Raw genomic sequence first — 17,808 nt, 5'->3', positions numbered from 1 at the left:
GAGATGTAACTTACAGACCTTAAAATGCACAGATTTTTGGGCTTCCCTGGTGGCGCAGTGGTTGAGAATCTGCCTGCTAATGCAGGGGACATGGATTCGAGCCCTGGTCTGGGAGGATCCCACATGCCGCGGAGCAAGTAGGCCCGTGAGCCACAACTACTGAGCCTGCGCATCTGGAGCCTGTGCTCCGCAACAAGAGAGGCCGCGATAGTGAGAGGCCTGCGCACCGCGATGAAGAGTGGCCCCCGCTTGCCACAACTAGAGAAAGCCTTCGCACAGAAATGAAGACCCAACACAGCAAAAGTAATTAATTAATGAACTCCTACCCCCAACATCTTCTAAAAAAAAATGCACAGATTTTAAGTGTCAAATTTGATGAGTTTTGATACAAGCAAACATTTGTGTCACTACTACCTAATAAAACAAATGGAAAATTTCTATTACCTAGGAAAGTTTTCTTTGTGCCCCTTTGTAGTCAGTCCTCTGAAAGACAATCAGTGATCTAATTTCTGTCACCATAGCCTGCTCTAGAACTTTGTATAAGTGAAATCACACAGTGTATATGCTTAATGCCTGGCGTCTTTTGCTCAACATGTTTTTGAAATTTCTGTTCATTGTCGTATCAACAGTTCATTCATTGTTATTGCAGAATTCCATTGTGTGAATATACCACAATTCATCAGTTAACCTTGTTGATAGAATTTTGGTTTGTTTCCATTTTGGGGCTATTAAAAATAAATCTTCTATGAACGTTTTTGTACAACTTGTTTTTGTGGATATATGTTTTCACTTCTCTTAAGAGGAATGACTGGGCCATGTGGTATATTTATGTTTAAAAGAAACTGCCAAACTGTTTTCCAAGTGATTATACCATTTTATACTCCCACCAGAAATGTGAGTTCCAGTTACTCCACATCTTTACCAACACTTGGTATGGAAAGTCTTAAATTTTAGCCATTCTAGTGGGTGTGTAATGGTATTCCATTTCATTTTAATTTGCATTTCCCTCGATAACTAATAATGTTGAGAATGCTTTTGCATGCTACTTGCCCATTTGTGTATCTTCTTTTGTGAAATGTCTGAACCTTTTGCTCATTTTTAAATTGAGTTGTCCTATTTACATTGATTCATAGGAGTTCTTTATATATTCTTGGTACAAGTCCTTTGTCAGATATATGTACTGAGAATATTTTCAGCTGGCATATGGCTTGCCTTTTCATTTTCTTAATGGTGTCTTCTGATGAATCAAAGTTTTAAATTTTGGTTAAGACAAATTATTATTTTTTTCTTTTTTTGCTTTGTGATTTTTGTGTCCTAGCTAAGAAATCTTTGTCTACCCCAAGGCTGCAAAGGTATTCTGTATTTTCTTTTAGAAGATATTTTAGTTTTTATGTTTAGGTTAATGATCCATCTCCCATTTTATCTTATTTCTGCATTTTATATTTTTCATTAATTCATTGGGCACCTGGTCAATGCCAGGAGCTGTTTTAGGCACTTGGTGTCCATTAGTAAAAAGAAATCACTTGTGGTGGGCCCTTAGATAGGCCTTGAAATTGTGAAGCCTACAGTCTAGGGGAAATGACAGATAATAAATTAATAAATAAATAAATTATACAGTATGTTAGAAGGTGAGAAAGCACCATGAGGTGGGGCAACAGAATAGGGTAGAAGGTAAAGGTTAGTGAGAAGGTTTAAGAAAGGGTGGTAAAATTTGGCCTCATTGAGAATAAGCCATTTAAAGAATGACTTGAAGATGTAGGAATTAGCCATTCAGCTATCTGATGGAAGAGTGTCCTGGGTAGAGAAAACAGCCATTGCAAAGGCCTGAGATGGGAGCATGTCTGGTATGTCCCAGTAACAGCCAGGAAGCCAGTATAGTACAGGGTGACAGTGGATAAGGCCACAGAGATAGGGGAGGGCAAATTGTTTAGAATCTTATAGGACATTTTTCAGATTGTAGCTCCTTGTGTGAGTGCCATGGGTTCACTATACTTAATATACATTTTAAAACAACACATCTGTCTTCTGTATATCATTTAGAGATTTCATATTATTGTTTCTTTAGATTTATCAATTCATATCTGCTCAATAGGAGTAAAAGCATTTTTAAAAAAAATTCCTGAAAGATGTACTTAATATTAAAATGGTTTTCTTATTTCAGAAAGATCCAGATTACCTGAAGCTGTGGTTGGACAATTTTGTTTCTAACTATGAACAATTCTTAGATGTTGACTTTGAAAAGCTGCCTACCAGGTATGTTGAAACACTTAATTTCCTACCCTTGGGTGAGTTTGTTAATTTTTGGTACAAAAACTTCATTGATGACATTACAAGGATGGCAGTTATGTGACACACATAACCCTGCTTTCACGGCAGACATTTCTGATTGATCACAGCAGTCTTTCTTGCTGATACTAGACGTGACTTCTAGAAGCCTCTTCTTTACTTTGTTCAGCCACTGGCAATTGGGTGTCCTGCAATTCATTTCAATTCTGACACTACCTGGAGTTAGCGCCAGATCCCATGAGTTAAAGGCAAAGTCCTCCACAAGACTGCCCTCACTTCAGACATCGTTAGCAAGTCTTGGGAGCCACCGACATTTCTGATCAACAGGCTGTAAATTTAGGGGTTGACATGACTCCCTCAGGTTCAATAATTTGTTAGATTAACTCACAGAACTCACTGATAGTCCTATACTTATGATTACAGTATTATTATAAAGGATACATGTAGGACAGGGCCTGGGAGGGTCTTGGATGCAGGGCATCCATGCTCTCTCCCTTTGGAGTCGGGGCATGTTGCTCTCCCTGAACATCAGTGCATTCAAAGAAGGAAGCTCTTTGAGCTCTGGGTGTCAGAGTTTTGTTGGGTGTTATTCATTGACCATGTGATTGAACTCAGTCTCCAGCTCCTCTCCCCTCCCAGAAAGTTGGGGGGGGTGAGTTATTCAGACGTGGCCAGCCCCTTTTTTGAAACTATCTAAGGGTCCACCATGCATCATTTTATTCATTTGCATAAAATTTCTTTATTATATGACAGGCATTCTATTGTAGTTGAAACTTATTATACTTCTTTTCCTAGCTTTAGAGAAGGGCCTTAGAAAACATCTTGGAGGAGGTTAAGTTTTAGGATTTTTTAAAACTAGATTTGAAAATCATGAGGGAAAAATTAGCATCTTATGGAAATGTATAAGTGAAATTACAAATATTTTCTCCCATTCCTCTGCCTACATCTGTTTCTGCAATCTCACTGTTCCCAGGCCCACTTCCCAGATAAAGTTCATATTGTATCTCAAGTCATCTTGTGGACCTAGGTAAGAGAGGTTAGGTTTGCTGTGGTTAAAAGCTGGAGAAATGAGGACATACTTTTAGCCACAAAAGCAACTCCATTTATAGAGATGTGTTGAGAGAAGAGGAGAGAAATGGGTGGTGGTTGAGGATGAAAAAGTATCTGGTGAATTAAAAATCTTCAAGGACGAAAATATTTGCAGTTTGGGGGTGGAGGTAAGCAGTGAGAGTTTAGACACAGGTGAGTTGAACCTGGAGAATCACATGGGAGCCAGATCATGAAGTGCCACAAATGCATTACTAATGGACTTTGACTTTTTGTTATGGAAGATACAAGGCTCTACTAAAGAATTTTCTGCATAAGAGTATCATGGGACTTCCCTGGTGGCACAGTGGTTACAAATCCGCCTGCCAATGCAGGGGACACGGGTTTGAGCCCTGGTCTGGGAAGATCCCACATGCTGCGGAGCAACTAAGCCTGTGTGCCACAACTACTGAGCCTGTGCTCTAGAGCTCGCGAGCCACAACTGCTGAGCCCACACGCCACAACTACTGAAGTCCACGTGCCTAGAGCCTGTGCTCTGCAACAAGAGAAGCCACTGCAATGAGAAGCCCGCGCACTGCAACCAAGAGCAGCCCCCGCTTGCCGCAACTAGAGAAAGCCTGAGCGCAGCAGCGAAGACCCAACATAGCCAAAAATAAATAAATAAAATAAGTTATAAAAAAAAAAAAAAGAGTATCATGATCAAGTTTGTTTTTTAAAAGTCACTTTGGTGGCATTATGGAGGTTGGATTGGAAAGGATTGAGACTGAAGGCAAGAAGCCCAGTTAAGGGGTAATTGTAATAATTCAGAGAAAAAAATCATTAGCTCTTTGGACCAAGGCAATGAACTTAAGAAACAATATGGTTATGCTCAGAAAGCACAAGTACTGTATTTATAAATACAGTTTCAGAGTTCTTCCCCATTAGATTATTTGTAACAGGTTTATAAAGGTTGAAAATCAGTATTAAATCTTGAACTCAAAATAAGATTATGTATTATTGATGTCTACTCATAAAAGAATATTCTTGTAGTTTATACTTAGGAGTGCTTTTATTTTAAAAATTTATAGCTCATTTTAAATCATGAGCCTAAGGATCTTATGGAGTCAGGATTTTGGCCTTTGAATGCTTGGGGTTTTGTAAGATGCACTTGTTATCATCCATACATTATAAATGTCTCCTTCCTTGGGAGGTCATTTCTAAAAACACTATGTAGACTTATATTGCCACTATATTTAAAGTAAGATGAAGAATCTCAAGAGTGTTTTTTTACTTGTGATTTAGTTGGTTTATTTAAAATTATATTTCATATCTTTGTCTTTCAAACTGAACCATGAATTTAGATTTTGCTTGTAGTAAACTTTCAATTTTTCAAGTGAATATTATATGTAAGATCTGTAAAACTAGTCTAGTCACCTTAAAGATAAGAAACTCACAGATAATCCTCATTTAAAGTATACTGACTTTATAGAATTTCCAAGTTAGAGAATTCATAATAGAAGGCAAGGATTGCTTTTACCAGATTATAAGGCCTTGAAATTTAAGCTGGACTTTTTCCTACGTTAGAGAGAACAATTGGCAGCTGTTTACAATAGACATTGACTAGGCAAATTGAGGAGTGGAAAAGATTTCTGGAGTTTGGGATATTTCAGCAAAAGGAGCTTAGAATTTTGGACAATAAAGTCCTAGAGGTGGGAAAATTCTTCTAAATTCTTAAATCCTCATCACATTAGGAACAAGGCCAAAAATTCCAACTTTGTCTATATGCCATGTCCTAAGTAAGCCCCAATTTTATAATGAGAGTCAGTTAAAAAAAAAAAGATTGCTCTTTTAGAAGTTAGTATTTTTTTCTGCCCAGTTAAATCAAAATGTGTGTAAATAGAAAATGGGACAATTAAGGACAAAAGGAACTACTCCTTTAAATAACTAAAATGGAATATTGGGAAATCTAATGTCTTCTTGCTTGTTGATTTAACATTTTTGGAAAAGTGCAGAGGAATAGTTTCACTTCGTCTTGAAAATCAGTTATATTTAAATGTTTGTTTATTATTTTGAAGTTAACCCTGGTTTTTCTAATCACCTCTTTTTAGCTCTCCAAAAAAAAATTAAATATAAAAATGAGTGTTTCTGATACCATCTATAAATAAGAGAGAATGAAAGAATCCAAAGCTGCAAGTGAAATGATGCCCAGACTAAAATGAAACATGTATTTTTAGAACATGATTATATAGTATTAGGCAACCTTGGTAGTATGCTTTGTGACTTGCGTTTATTTTATAAAATGCTTTATTGATTTATGTTGTAGGGTGGTTCAGGAAGAGGCTAATAATATTTACATATGTGTTTATGTGACTACTGCTAAGATGCTTCAAATTTCTTTGTCTACAGTGAATGCCTTTTACTCAATGTAAACATAGTACTAATACTTCATGTTAAGCATTATCTGAAGAAAAGACTATTGTAAAGTATAATTGCCATTTAATCATGGAACTCTTCACAGTGCTTCTTTGCTATTTGAGCATTTTTCTTAACAGAGATAGGGAAATAATACAGTGGTTTATGAAAAGATTCTGAGGCTTTAGAGATAGTATATTTAAAATGCATTACATATTTAGAGTTCTTTACATACTTTGTTTTTTTTTTTTTTGCGGGCCTCTCACTGTCGTGGCCTCTCCCGTTGTAGAGCACAGGCTCCAGGCGTGCAGGCTCAGCGGCCATGGCTCACGGGCCCAGCAGCTCCGCGGCATGTGGGATCCTCCCAGACCGGGGCACGAACCCGTGTCCCCTGCATTGGCAGGCGGACTCTCAACCACTGCGCCACCAGGGAAGCCCTCTTTACATACTTTAAAGCTGAAAATGCACATTGACTTTCTGGTTTCAGAGCCCAGTGAAATAGGGTGGATATCTGATATTACAGTTTTATAGATTAGGGAACTTCAGAGATTAAATGAAGTGCTTCATGTTACAGAGGTGGAACTTAGTATGCAGGCTTCTGACTTTGAATCTAGGGGGTTTTAATGTGAGAGGCACATGCAAGGAGCCAGTTACACCTGGTATTGGCTTTTGCCCATAAAGAACCATATTGTCTTCTTACACAGAAACCACCTGTCACAAAATATTGATGTATTGCTTTAAAAGAGTCTTCTACTGATGCTCATGCTTGGGGTTCTACATTCACCTCTATCTTTCTCCTTTCATTTTGCTAGTTTTCTTCTCTCCCTCTTCTGATCAGATGGCTTAGGGACCCTGTAGGTAGGTGAATATTGTTTATTTAGTAAAGCAGTTAACAGATATTAAACTAGTTAGAGGTACTTCATTTTTATTTGCTAGTTACCGTTTCTTTTAGAAATGGTATAGACACATTGTATTTCTAAATAGTAGAAGGTGAAGTAATCTTATATTTTAAATATTTTCTTTAACAATAGCACAATTGAAAATACTAAATAGCCTTTTTTTCTCTCTCTTCTCAGTAAGACTCCTCTGAAGTAAGACTAACCACTCTGCTCTAATAATCTTCTAAAATGTCACTCTCCATTTGGTGGTACTATGCAGAGAGGAAGGCACAGAATATCTGGACTAAAAGAGCTTCTTTAGGATTTGAGCTGAAAATGCAGTTACTTTAAAGTGCCACAGATTTTCGTCCTGTATTTAAACACCCTTCTTATTTTGTTCCCCTTATATTGTAGGGTAGATGATGTGCCTCCAGGAATATCTCTGCTTCCTGATAATATTCTGCAGGTTCTGAGGACCCAGCTTCTGCACTGTGTTCAGAAAATGGCAGATGGGTTAGAGGAAGAACAGCAAGCCTTGTCAATTTTGCTTATCAAGTTCTTCATTGTTCTTTGCAGGTATCTGGTACAAATAAACTAGTTATCTGTTTCAAATAATTATTAGCAAACTAATAATGCATTTATTAGTTATTAATGATGTTTGTTGTTCATATGGAGCTTTTAGGGATGAGTACAGCTTTTGCAATAGGCTTGTGGTTTGTTATTATATTGGAAAGCCTTTTACTATATCTACTTAGAGAGATTCAGCCAGGATAAAAAATAATTGCTTTAGAGTAAAGACAATGACAGGAGTTTTTACTTAAGAATTTATTGCACTGGTATTTTCTATATGGTCCTCACCAATAAACATGTACGTATACATTTTTATACTGTGCGTTATCATTTGTGAAATGTATTTTTCTAGTCTTTCATTTTATAATTTTACCAAAGAAAGTATAATTATTCCATAGCTTATATTTCCAGATTTATAGATGATTAGGTCTGTGGTACTTGAATTTTGGTGTGCATAAATGTCAACTGGGAAGCTTAATAGAAATACAGAGTTTGAGCCTTATGTATGGAAGTTCTGATCCAAAAGAGCTCAGGCATTTTGAATTTTCACACATTCCATTAATCTGCATATAAGAATTTGAGAACCGTTGGGTTAGGGGCATCACATGCCTCTTAAAATCTGTCTTCTTTTCTTGTTCTTAGAGGAAAAACTTTTAGTCTTTTACCATTTAGTATGATATTTGCTGTGAAATTTTTATATATAGGTTTTATTATGTTGAGGTAGTTTCCTTCTGTTCCTAGTTTGCTGAGTGTTGTTATCAGGAATGGTTGCTGAATTTTGTCAAATGCTTTTCTGCATTAATTGAGATGATCATCTGGGTTTTTTTCCCCTTTATTCTGTTAATATGGCATATTACATTTATCAGCTTTCATATGTTTAACCATCCTTGCATTACAGGAATAAATCCCACTTAGTCATAGTGTGTAATACTTTTAATATACTGTTGAATTCTCTTTGCTAGTATTTTGTTGAAGATCTTTGCATTAATGTTCATAAGGGATGTTGGCTTGTAGTTTTCATGTAGTCTCTTGTTTGGCTTTGGGGTCAGGGTAATACTGGCCTCATAAAATGAGTCAGAAAGTGTTCCTTCCTTTTCAGTTTTTTAGAAAAATTTGAGAAGGATTGGCATTAGTTCTTCTTTAAATGTTTTGTAGACTTCATGAGTGAAAACATCAGGTCCAGGACTGCTTTTTTGGGAGAGTTTTGATTACTGATTCAGTTTCCTTACTAGTTGTAGGTCTATTCAGCTTATTTATTTCATCATGGTTTAATCTTGGCAGATTTTGTGTTTCTAGGAATTTGTCCATTTCATCTATGTTATTCAATTTGTTGTTGTACAGTTGTTCATAGTACTCTCTTAATAATCCTCTGTATTTCTGTAGTATCAGTAGTAATATCCACACTTCATTTTTGATGTTAGTAATCTGATTCGTCTCTCTTTTTCTTAGTCTATCTAGCTAAAGGTTTGTCAATTTTGTTGATGTCTCCAAGGAACTAATTTTTGTTTTCATTGATTTTCTCTATTTTTAAAAATTTATTTTAATCTCTGCTCTGATCTTTATCATTTCCTTCTTTCTGCTAACTTTGGATTTAGTTTGTTCATCTTTGTCTGATTCCTTAAGTTGTAATATTAGGTAGTTGGTTTCTTGTTCTTTTTTTTTAGTGTAAGCACTTACACCTATAAAATTCTCCCTTTGCACCACTTTCATTGCCTCCCATAAGTTTTGGTAAGTAATGTTTTCCTTTTCATTCATCTTAAGTATTTTCTAATTTCCCTTGTGGGTTTCTTCTTTGATCCATTGATTATTTTAAAGTATTTTTGTTAATTTACACAGTTTTGTGAATTTTTCAGTTCTCTTTATGTTACTGATTTTTAACTTCATCCTGCTGCGGTTAGAGAAGATACTTTGTATGATATCTGTCATTTTAAATCTGTTGAGACTTAATTTGTGGCCTAATATAGTGTCTATCTTGTAAAATGTCCCAAGTGCACTTGAGAAGAATGTTTGTTCTGTTCTTGGGTAGAGTCACCTGTATATGTTTCTTAGAGCTATTAGATTTACTGTGTTAAGTCCTCTGTTGCTTTACTTATCTTCTATCTAGTTGTTTTATCCATTGTTGTGGATGAGGTATTGAATTCTCCAGCTATTATGGAAGAACTATATGTTTCTCTCTTCAATTCTGTCAGTATTTGCTTCATATGTTTTGATGGTCTGTCATTAGATACGTAAATGTTCATAATTGTTATATCTTTTTGCTAGTGTAATACCTTTGTTATATCATATATACTTTTATTACATTATATTTTACCTTTTATTTTATTTATTTTTAACATCTTTGAGTATTAATTGCTTTACAATGTTGCGTTACTTTCTGCTGTATAACAAAGTAAATCAGCTATGTGCCTACGTATATCCCCATATCCCCTCCCTCTTACGTCTCCCTCTCACCCTCCTTATCCTACCCCCCAGGTGGTCTCAAAGCACTGAGCTGATCTCCCTGTGCTAGGTAGCTGCTTCCCACTAGCTATCGATTTTACATTTGGTAGTGTATATATGTCAGTGTTATTCTCTCAATTCATCCCAGGTTACCCTTCCCCAACCCCATGTCCTCAAGTCCATTCTCTACGTCTGTGTCTTTATTCCTGTCCTGCTCCTAGGCTCATCAGAACCATTTTTTTTTAGATTCCATATATATGTGTTAGGATACGGTATTTGTTTTTCTCTTTCTGACTTACTTCACTGTATGACAGAGTCTGTATGACAGACTCTAGGTCCATCCACCTCACTACAAATAACTCAATTTCATTTTTTTTATGGCTGACTAATATTCCATTGTTTATATGTGCCACATCTTCTTTATCCATTCATCTGTCGATGGACACTTAGGTTGCTACCATGTCCTGGCTATTATAAATAGTGCTGCATTGAACATTGTGGTACATGACTCTTTTTGAATTATGGTTTTCTCAAGGTATATGCCCAGGAGTGGGATTGCTGGGTAATATAGTAGTTCTATTTTTAGTTTTTTAAGGAACCTCTATACTGTTCTTCATAGTGGCTGTATCAATTTACATTCCTACGAACAGTGCAAGAGGGTTTCCTTTCCTCCACACGCTCTCCAGCATTTGTTGTTTGTAGATTTTTTGATTTTGGCCATTCTGACTGGTGTGAGGTGATACCTCATTGTAGTTTTGATTTGCATTTCTCTAATGATTAGTGATATTGAGCACCTTTTCATGTGTTTGTTAGCAATCTGTATATCTTCTTTGTGGAAATGTCTGTTTAGGTCTTCTGCCCATTTTTGGATTGGGTTGTTTTTTTAATATTGAGCTTCATGAGCTGCTTGTATATTTTGGAGATTTATCCTCTGTCATCTGCTTCCTTTGCAAATATTTTCTCCCATTCTGAGGTTCTCTTTTTGTCTTGTTTATGGTTTCCTTTGCTGTGCAAAAGCTTTTAAGTTTCATTAGGTCCCATTTGTTTATTTTTGTTTTTATTTCCATTTCTCTAGGAGGTGAGTCAAAAAGGATCTTGCTGTGATTTATGTCATAGAGTGTTCTGCCCATGTTTTCCTCTAAGAGTTCTATAATGTTTGACCTTACATTTAGGTCTTTAATCCATTTTGCGGCGAGTGGGGGCCACTCTTCATCGCGATGTGCGGGCCTGTCACTGCCATGGCCTCTCTTGTTGCAGAGCACAGGCTCCAGATGCATAGGCTCAGTAGTTGTGGCTCATGGGCCCAGTTGCTCCATGGCATGTGGGATCTTCCCAGACCAGGGCTCAAACCCGTGTCCCCTGCATTGGCAGGCAGATTCTCAACCACTGTGCCACCAGGGAAGCCCTCCCTTTTTTTCTTGATGAGTCTGGCTTATGGTTTATCAATTTTGTTTATCTTCTCAAAGAACCAGCTTTTTGTTTTATAGATCTTTGCTATTGTTTCCTTCATTCCTTTTTCATTTATTTCTGATCTGATCTTTATGATTTCTTTCCTTCTGCTAACTTCGGGGTTTTTTCTTCTTTCTCTAATTGCTTTAGGTGTAAGGTTAGGTTGTTTATTTGAGATTTTTCTTGTCTCTTGAGGTAGGGTTGTATAGCTATAAACTTCCCTCTTAGAACTGCTTTTGCTGCATCCCATAGGTTTTGGGTGGTCGTGTCTCTGTTGTCTTTTGTTTCTAGGTATTTTTTGATTTCCTCTTTGATTTCTTCAGTGATCTCTTGGTTATTTAGTAGCATATTGTTTAACCTCCATGTGTTTGTATTTTTTACAGTTTTTTTCCTTTAATTGATATCTAGTCTCATAGCGTTGTGGTCGGAAAAGATACTTGATACAATTTCAGTTTTCTTAAATTTACCAAGGCTTGATTTATGACCCAAGATCTGGTCTATCCTGGAGGATGTTCCATAAGCCCTTGAGAAGAAAGTGTATTCTGTTGTTTTTGGATGGAATGTCCTATAAATATCAATTAAGTCTGTCTCATTTAATGTGTCATTTAAAGCTTGTGTTTTCTTACTTATTTTCATTTTGGATGATCTGTCCATTGGTGAAAGTGGGGTGTTAAAGTCCCCTACTATTATTGTGTTACCATCCATTTCCCTTTTTATGGCTGTCAGCATTTGCCTTATGTATTGAGGTGCTCCTATGTTGGGTGCATAAATATTTACAGTTGTTATGTCTTCTTGGATTGATCCCTTGATCATTATGTAGTGTCCTTCTTTGTCTCTTGTAATAGTCTTTATTTTAAAGTCTGTTTTGTCTGATATGAGAATTGCTACTCCAGCTTTCTTTTGATTTCCATTTGCATGGAATATCTTTTTCCATCCCCTCACTTTCATTCTGTATGTGTCCCTTGGTCTGAAGTGGGTCTCTTGTGGACAGCATATACACGGGTCCTGTTTTTGCATCCATTCAGCCAGTCTGTGTCTTTTGGTTGGAGCACTGAATCCATTTACACTTAAGGTAATTATCAATATGTATGTTCCTATGACCATTTTCTTAATTGTTTTGGGTTTGTTATTGTAGGTCTTTTCCTTCTCTTGTGTTTCCTGCCTAGAGATCCTTTAGCATTTGTTGTAAAGCTGGTTTGGTGGTCCTGAATTCTCTTAACCTTTGCTTATCTCTAAAGGTTTTAATTTCTCCATCGAATCTTAATGACATCCTTGCTGGGTAGAGTAATCTTGTAGGTTTTTTCCCTTTCATGACTTTAAATATGTCCTGCCATTCCCTTCTCTTTTGCTGAGTTTCTGCTAAAAGATCAGCTGTTAACCTTATGGGGATTCCCCCTTGTATGTTATTTGTTGCTTTTCCTGCTGCTTTTAGTACTTTTTCTTCATACTTAATTTTTGATAGTTTGATTAGTATGTGTTTCGGCATGTTTTTCCTGTATGGTACTCTGTGTGCTTCCTGGACTTGACTGACTGTTTACTTTCCCATGCTAGGGATGTTTTCGACTCTGATCTCTTCAAATATTTTCTCAGACCCATTCTTTTTCTCTTCTTCTTCTGGGATCCCTATAATTCGAATGTTGGTGCATTTAATGTTGTCCCAGAGGTCTCTGAGACTGTCCTCAGTTCTTTTCATTCTTTTTTCTTTATTCTGCTCCCTGGCAGTTATTTTTACCATTTTATCTTCCAGCTCATTTATCTGTTCTTCTGCCCCAGTTATTCTGCTATTGATTCCTTCTAGAGTATTTTTAATTTCAGTAACTGTGTTGTTCATCACTGTTTGTTTGCTCTTTAGTTCTTCTAGATCCTTGTTAAATGTTTCTTGTATTTTCTCCATTCTGTTTCCGAGATTTTGGATCATCTTTACTATCATTACTCTGAATTCTTTTTCAGGTAGGTTGCCTATTTCATCTTCATTTATTTGGTCTTGTAAGTATTTACCTTGCTCCTTCATCTGTAACATATTTTTTTGTCGTTTCTTTTTTTTTTCTTTTAATGGGTGGTGCTGTATTCCTGTCTTCCTGGTTGTTTGGCCTGAGACATCCAGCACTGGAGTTTGCAGGCAGTTGGATAGAGCCGGGTCTTGGTGCTGAGATGAGGACCTCCCGGGGGCCTCACTCTGATGAATGTTCCCTGGGGTTTAAGTTTCTCATTAGTCCAGCGGTTTGGACTTGGAGCTCCCACCACAGGATCCCAACTCCCGGCCTGGGAACCAAGATCCTGCAAGCTTCGTTGTGTGGTAAAAAAAAAAAAAAAGGAAGAAGAAAAGGAGCAGTGCAATATGCAAGAATATAGAACAAAATAAAATTAGAAAGATGAAAAATATATTAATTGAAACAACTCCAACCGGGTAAAATAAAACCATAACAGTAAAAAGAAAAATAAAAAAGGTGGGGGGAACAAGCCAAAAGGAGAGAATGTTAATGAAGTATAAAGAATAAAACTAGAAAAATAAAAGTTTTTTTAGGAAAAATAAAAATATAAAAGGATCGACAACAATGAATCAACAAGGTAAAACAGAACCCCAGTCTAAAAGAGGAAAAAAAAAAAAAAAAAAAAAAAAACCTTGGCTGTAGGGGGCAAAGTTTAGGCGGGGTGGAATTTACGCAGGGGCTGGGTTTAGGGTGGAGCGGGACCTAGTCAGGTGGGGGGATGAGTTTTGAGCGTGGGGCAGCTCCTAAGCTTAGGACCCACGCAGCTGGAAACGCCCTGGGGGTAAGGCCTTGACAGAGTGATGTTCAAGCATAGGGTGGGGCCTCTGCTTAGGACCTGTGTGGAAGTGGAAAGGCAGCACATGGAAAGGAGGGCCTCTGGAGTGTGGAGTTAGGGAGTTTGGAGGTAGGGCCCTGAGTGAGGGTGTGTGGGTGGGGTTTAGGCCCAGTGCATCGGATGGGTCTCAGAGGGCGTTCTCTGAGTGTACAGGTAGGGCCCTGGGTTGGGGTGTAGGGGCGGAGCTTGGGTTCTGTGTGGCAGGAGAGAGGCTCTGAGGGCAGAGGATTAGTCCTGGGGCCTAACAGGCTTCCTGGTACCTAAGTGGACAGGGAAGGCACAGACTGCATTCCCTTCCATTCCTTCATGCCCCCTTCCCCACCATCTCCCCCAGGGTCTCCCCCATTGCTGCTGGACCCCTAACCGTGGGTGGGTCCCACTGGGTGTAGGAACTCCTCCCCTCCTCCATCCACCCCTCAGGGGTGCCAGTCCCGGAGGTCCAGCCTTTACTTTTGCTCCCCCTTCCCTCCTTCCCACTCCCTCAGGACCCATGCATCTGGAAGGGGCCTTGGTGGACAGAGGATCAGGCCTGGGATCTCAGCAGGTTCCTGGGGGCCCAAGTGGACAGGAGAAACCTGGCCATGCTCCCTTTTGATCCTCTGCCCTCCCAGTGGTTCCCCAGTTTCCCGCTTCGGGTGTGGGATCCCTTCCCCTCCCCCAGCTGCCCCTCAGGGGCATCAGGCCCATCCCGCCTCCACTTCTCCTCTCCCATCACTCCTCCCAAGCCCCACATCCTACCCGCTCACTGGGGGTTCCTCCCATCCCTTTAGGTGTCTGTGGTCCCCCGCTGGTGCCTGGTAGGTGCCCTAGTTGTGTGTAGACGCGAATTCCGCGTCCTCCTAGTATGCCATCTTGACTCTGCCCCCTGTACCTTTTAAAATATATGATGTCCTTCTTTGTTCCATGTAACCTATTTTGTCTGATATTTGTATGTCAGCCTCTGCTCTCTTTGAGTTACTCTTTGCATGGAATATCTTTCCCTCTGCTTTCAGTTTCAACCTGTTTGTGTCCTTGGACATCAGGTAGACAGTATATAGTTGGATCCTGAGTTTGTATCCATTCTGCCAATCTCTTTTCTTTTTTTGTCTTTTTTTTTAATATATCGTGATTGGAGTATAATTGCTTTACAATGTTGTGTTAGTTTCTGCTGTACAACACAGTGAATCAGCTATATGCATACCTATATCTCCATATCCCATCCCTTTTGAGCCTTCCTCCCACCCTACCTATCCCACCCCTCTAGGTCTTCACAAAGCACCGAGCTGATCTCCCTGTGCTATGTAGCTGCTTCCCACTAGCTGTTTTACATTTGGTAGTGTATATATGTCAGTGCTACTCTGTCACTATGTCCCAGTCTCCACTTCCTGCCCTGTGTCCTTAAGTCCATTCTCAATGTCTGCATCTTTATTCCTGCCCTACCACTCATTCATCAACACCATTCAGTCTCGTGTCTTTTGAATGGAAACTTTAATCCATTTACATTGAAAGTAATTACTCCTAAGGAGGAATTTACTTCTTTTACTGTTCTATTTGTTTTCTTTATGCCTTAAAACAGAAGTTTGTTTTTTTTTTAAATTTATTTATTTTTTGGCTGTTTTGGGTCTCCGTTGCTGCCCATGGGCTTTCTCTAGTTGTGGCGAGCGGGGGCTGCGCTTCGTAGCAGTGCATGGGCTTCTCATTGTGGTGATTTAAATTCCTTTATCATATTCTTTTTTTATAACGAGCATTTCATTATTTATTTATTTTGTAATATTTGTTTATTTATTTGGCTCTACCGGGTCTTAGTTGCAGCATGCAGGATATTTTAGTTGCAGCATGCGGGTTCTAGTTCCCTGACCAGGGATTGAACCCAGGCCCCCTGCATTGGGAGCACAGAGTCTTAGCCACTGGACCACCAGGGATGTCCCCTTTATCATACTCTTTTGTATACATTCTGTAGATATTTTCTTTGTGGCTACCATTGGTGTTACATTTAACATTCTAAAGTTATAACATTCTAATTTGAATTTATACCACTTTAATATCAATAACATACAAAAACTCTGCTCTTTTATGGCTCTGTCCTTACTCCTTTTGGTTGCTGATGTCACAAAATTACATTTACACAATGTTTGCCCCCAAACATAAGCTAATAGTTATTTTAGATGCATTAGTCTCAAATTATGTATAAAACAAGATTTGGAATTACAAACCAAAGTTACAGTAATACTAGTTTTTACCTGAACAATTTTATTTCTTTAAATATAATCTCTTAAATTATATAAAAACAAAGAATACAGTTACAAATCACTGTTTCAATAATACTAGCTTTTATAATTGCCCATTTATTTACCTTCATTGAGATCTTAGTTTTCCATGAAGCTTTGAGTTGCTGGATAGTGTCCTTACCTCTCACCCTGCAGGACAGTGTTTAGCATTTTTTGTAGGGTAGAGCGAGTGATCACAGACTCCATTACCTTTTGTTTCCTGGGAATGTCTTTATTTCTCCCTCACTTTTGAAGGATAGTTTGCCAGATACAGGATTGTTGGTTGACAGCTATTTTTCTTTTAGCACTCTCAGTGTATCCTCTCACTATCTTCTGGCCTAAGTTTCTTAGTAGAAATCTGCTGATAATTGTATTGAAGATCCCTTATATGTGATGATTTGCTTCTCTCTTCCTATTTTCAAATAGTCTGTCTGTCTTTTGAAAGTTTGATTATAACGTGTGTCTCAGTGTGGGTGTCTTTGAGTTCACCTTATTTGGAGTTCGTTGAGCTTCTTGGCTGTTCATATTCATGTCCTTCATCAAATTTGGGAAATTATCAGCAATAATTTCTTTAAGTATTCTCTCTTTCCCTTTTTCTTTCTCTTCTTTTTCTTAGACTCAATCTTTTTTCTTTGTGTTGTTCAGACTTGATAATGTCCATTGTGCTATCTTCAAGTTCACTGATTCTTTCCTCTGCCAGCTCAGATCTACCGTTGAATTCCTCTAGTGAATTTTTCATTATAGTGATTATAGTTCCAGAATTTGTTTCTGGTTTCTTTTTAGTTTTTTTTTAATCTCCTTACTGATATTTCCATTTTGTTTACCCATTAATTTCTTGACTTTCTCCACATCTTCCTTTAGTATTGATACTTTGAGCATCTTGAAGACAGTTATTTTGAAGTCTTTGTCTAATAGATCTTTTTCAGGGAGTTTCTGTTGATCTCTGTTTTTTTTTTTGACTGGGCCATATTCCCCTATTTCTTTGTATGCCTTCTGATTTTTGTTTTTAATTGAATACTGGACATTTGAATCTAAGAATGTGGTAACTCTGAAAATCAGATTTACCCCCTTTCCTGGGGTTTGCTGCTTTTTGTTGTTATTTTTGTTTATTTGTTTTATTTTTTGATCCTTACAGATTGTCTCTGTGCTGAGGATCAACCTGAGTTGTAAACATAAGGTCTGCTCAGATCTACTCTGACCCTTTCCCTCAGCATGTGTGGTCACTCTCTAATTTTCCCCATTTATGCTGTTATTTTTGAATGTCCTAGTCTTTAACATCTGGCTCCCAAAAGGGGAAAAAACAAAAAGATGAAGGGGGAAAGGGAAATGGCCTTTAAGTCCCCTGGAAATTACTTCAGCCAGAGGGGGAGAGGCTTGTAACAAGTGGTGGGGATGTGCAATATCAGTGCCTGCCTGCCTCTTTGTCTGCACCTCTATAATCAGAAGGAGCAATCAGTGATCAGAGCACGATCTCCAATATGTTGAGGACAGGGTCCTTTTTGCCTACGTTGGTTTCTTCAAGCTGTTAGCAAGCTGCTCCTGGACTATGTGCACAGCTGCTTACCACATGTCTGGGGGTGGCAGATTGATAGGTGCTACTGTGCTAATAGCTGAAATTGAGCAGAATTTAGGACATTAATTGCAACTTATCATCCAGATTTTCCCATAGAAGTTGC

The 17,808-nt window shown here is 38.1% G+C and overlaps 1 protein-coding gene across 2 annotated transcripts in view; it reads left to right on the top strand.

Moving 5' to 3' along the window:
• NBEAL1 (neurobeachin like 1) overlaps positions 1-17,808 on the top strand; it is a 178,024-nt gene that overhangs the window by 16,922 nt on the left and 143,294 nt on the right. For both annotated transcript variants that reach the window (XM_073807369.1, XM_033859886.2), the window contains exons 2-3: positions 2,162-2,253; positions 7,017-7,178. In XM_073807369.1, the coding sequence (XP_073663470.1) occupies positions 2,162-2,253; positions 7,017-7,178 (254 nt within the window). The remainder of the gene's footprint in view (positions 1-2,161; positions 2,254-7,016; positions 7,179-17,808) is intronic.

The sequence above is a fragment of the Tursiops truncatus genome, chromosome 7, assembly GCF_011762595.2.
Source record: "Tursiops truncatus isolate mTurTru1 chromosome 7, mTurTru1.mat.Y, whole genome shotgun sequence".
Lineage (NCBI taxonomy): Eukaryota > Metazoa > Chordata > Mammalia > Artiodactyla > Delphinidae > Tursiops > Tursiops truncatus.
This window is presented reverse-complemented; position numbering and strand designations above follow the sequence as displayed.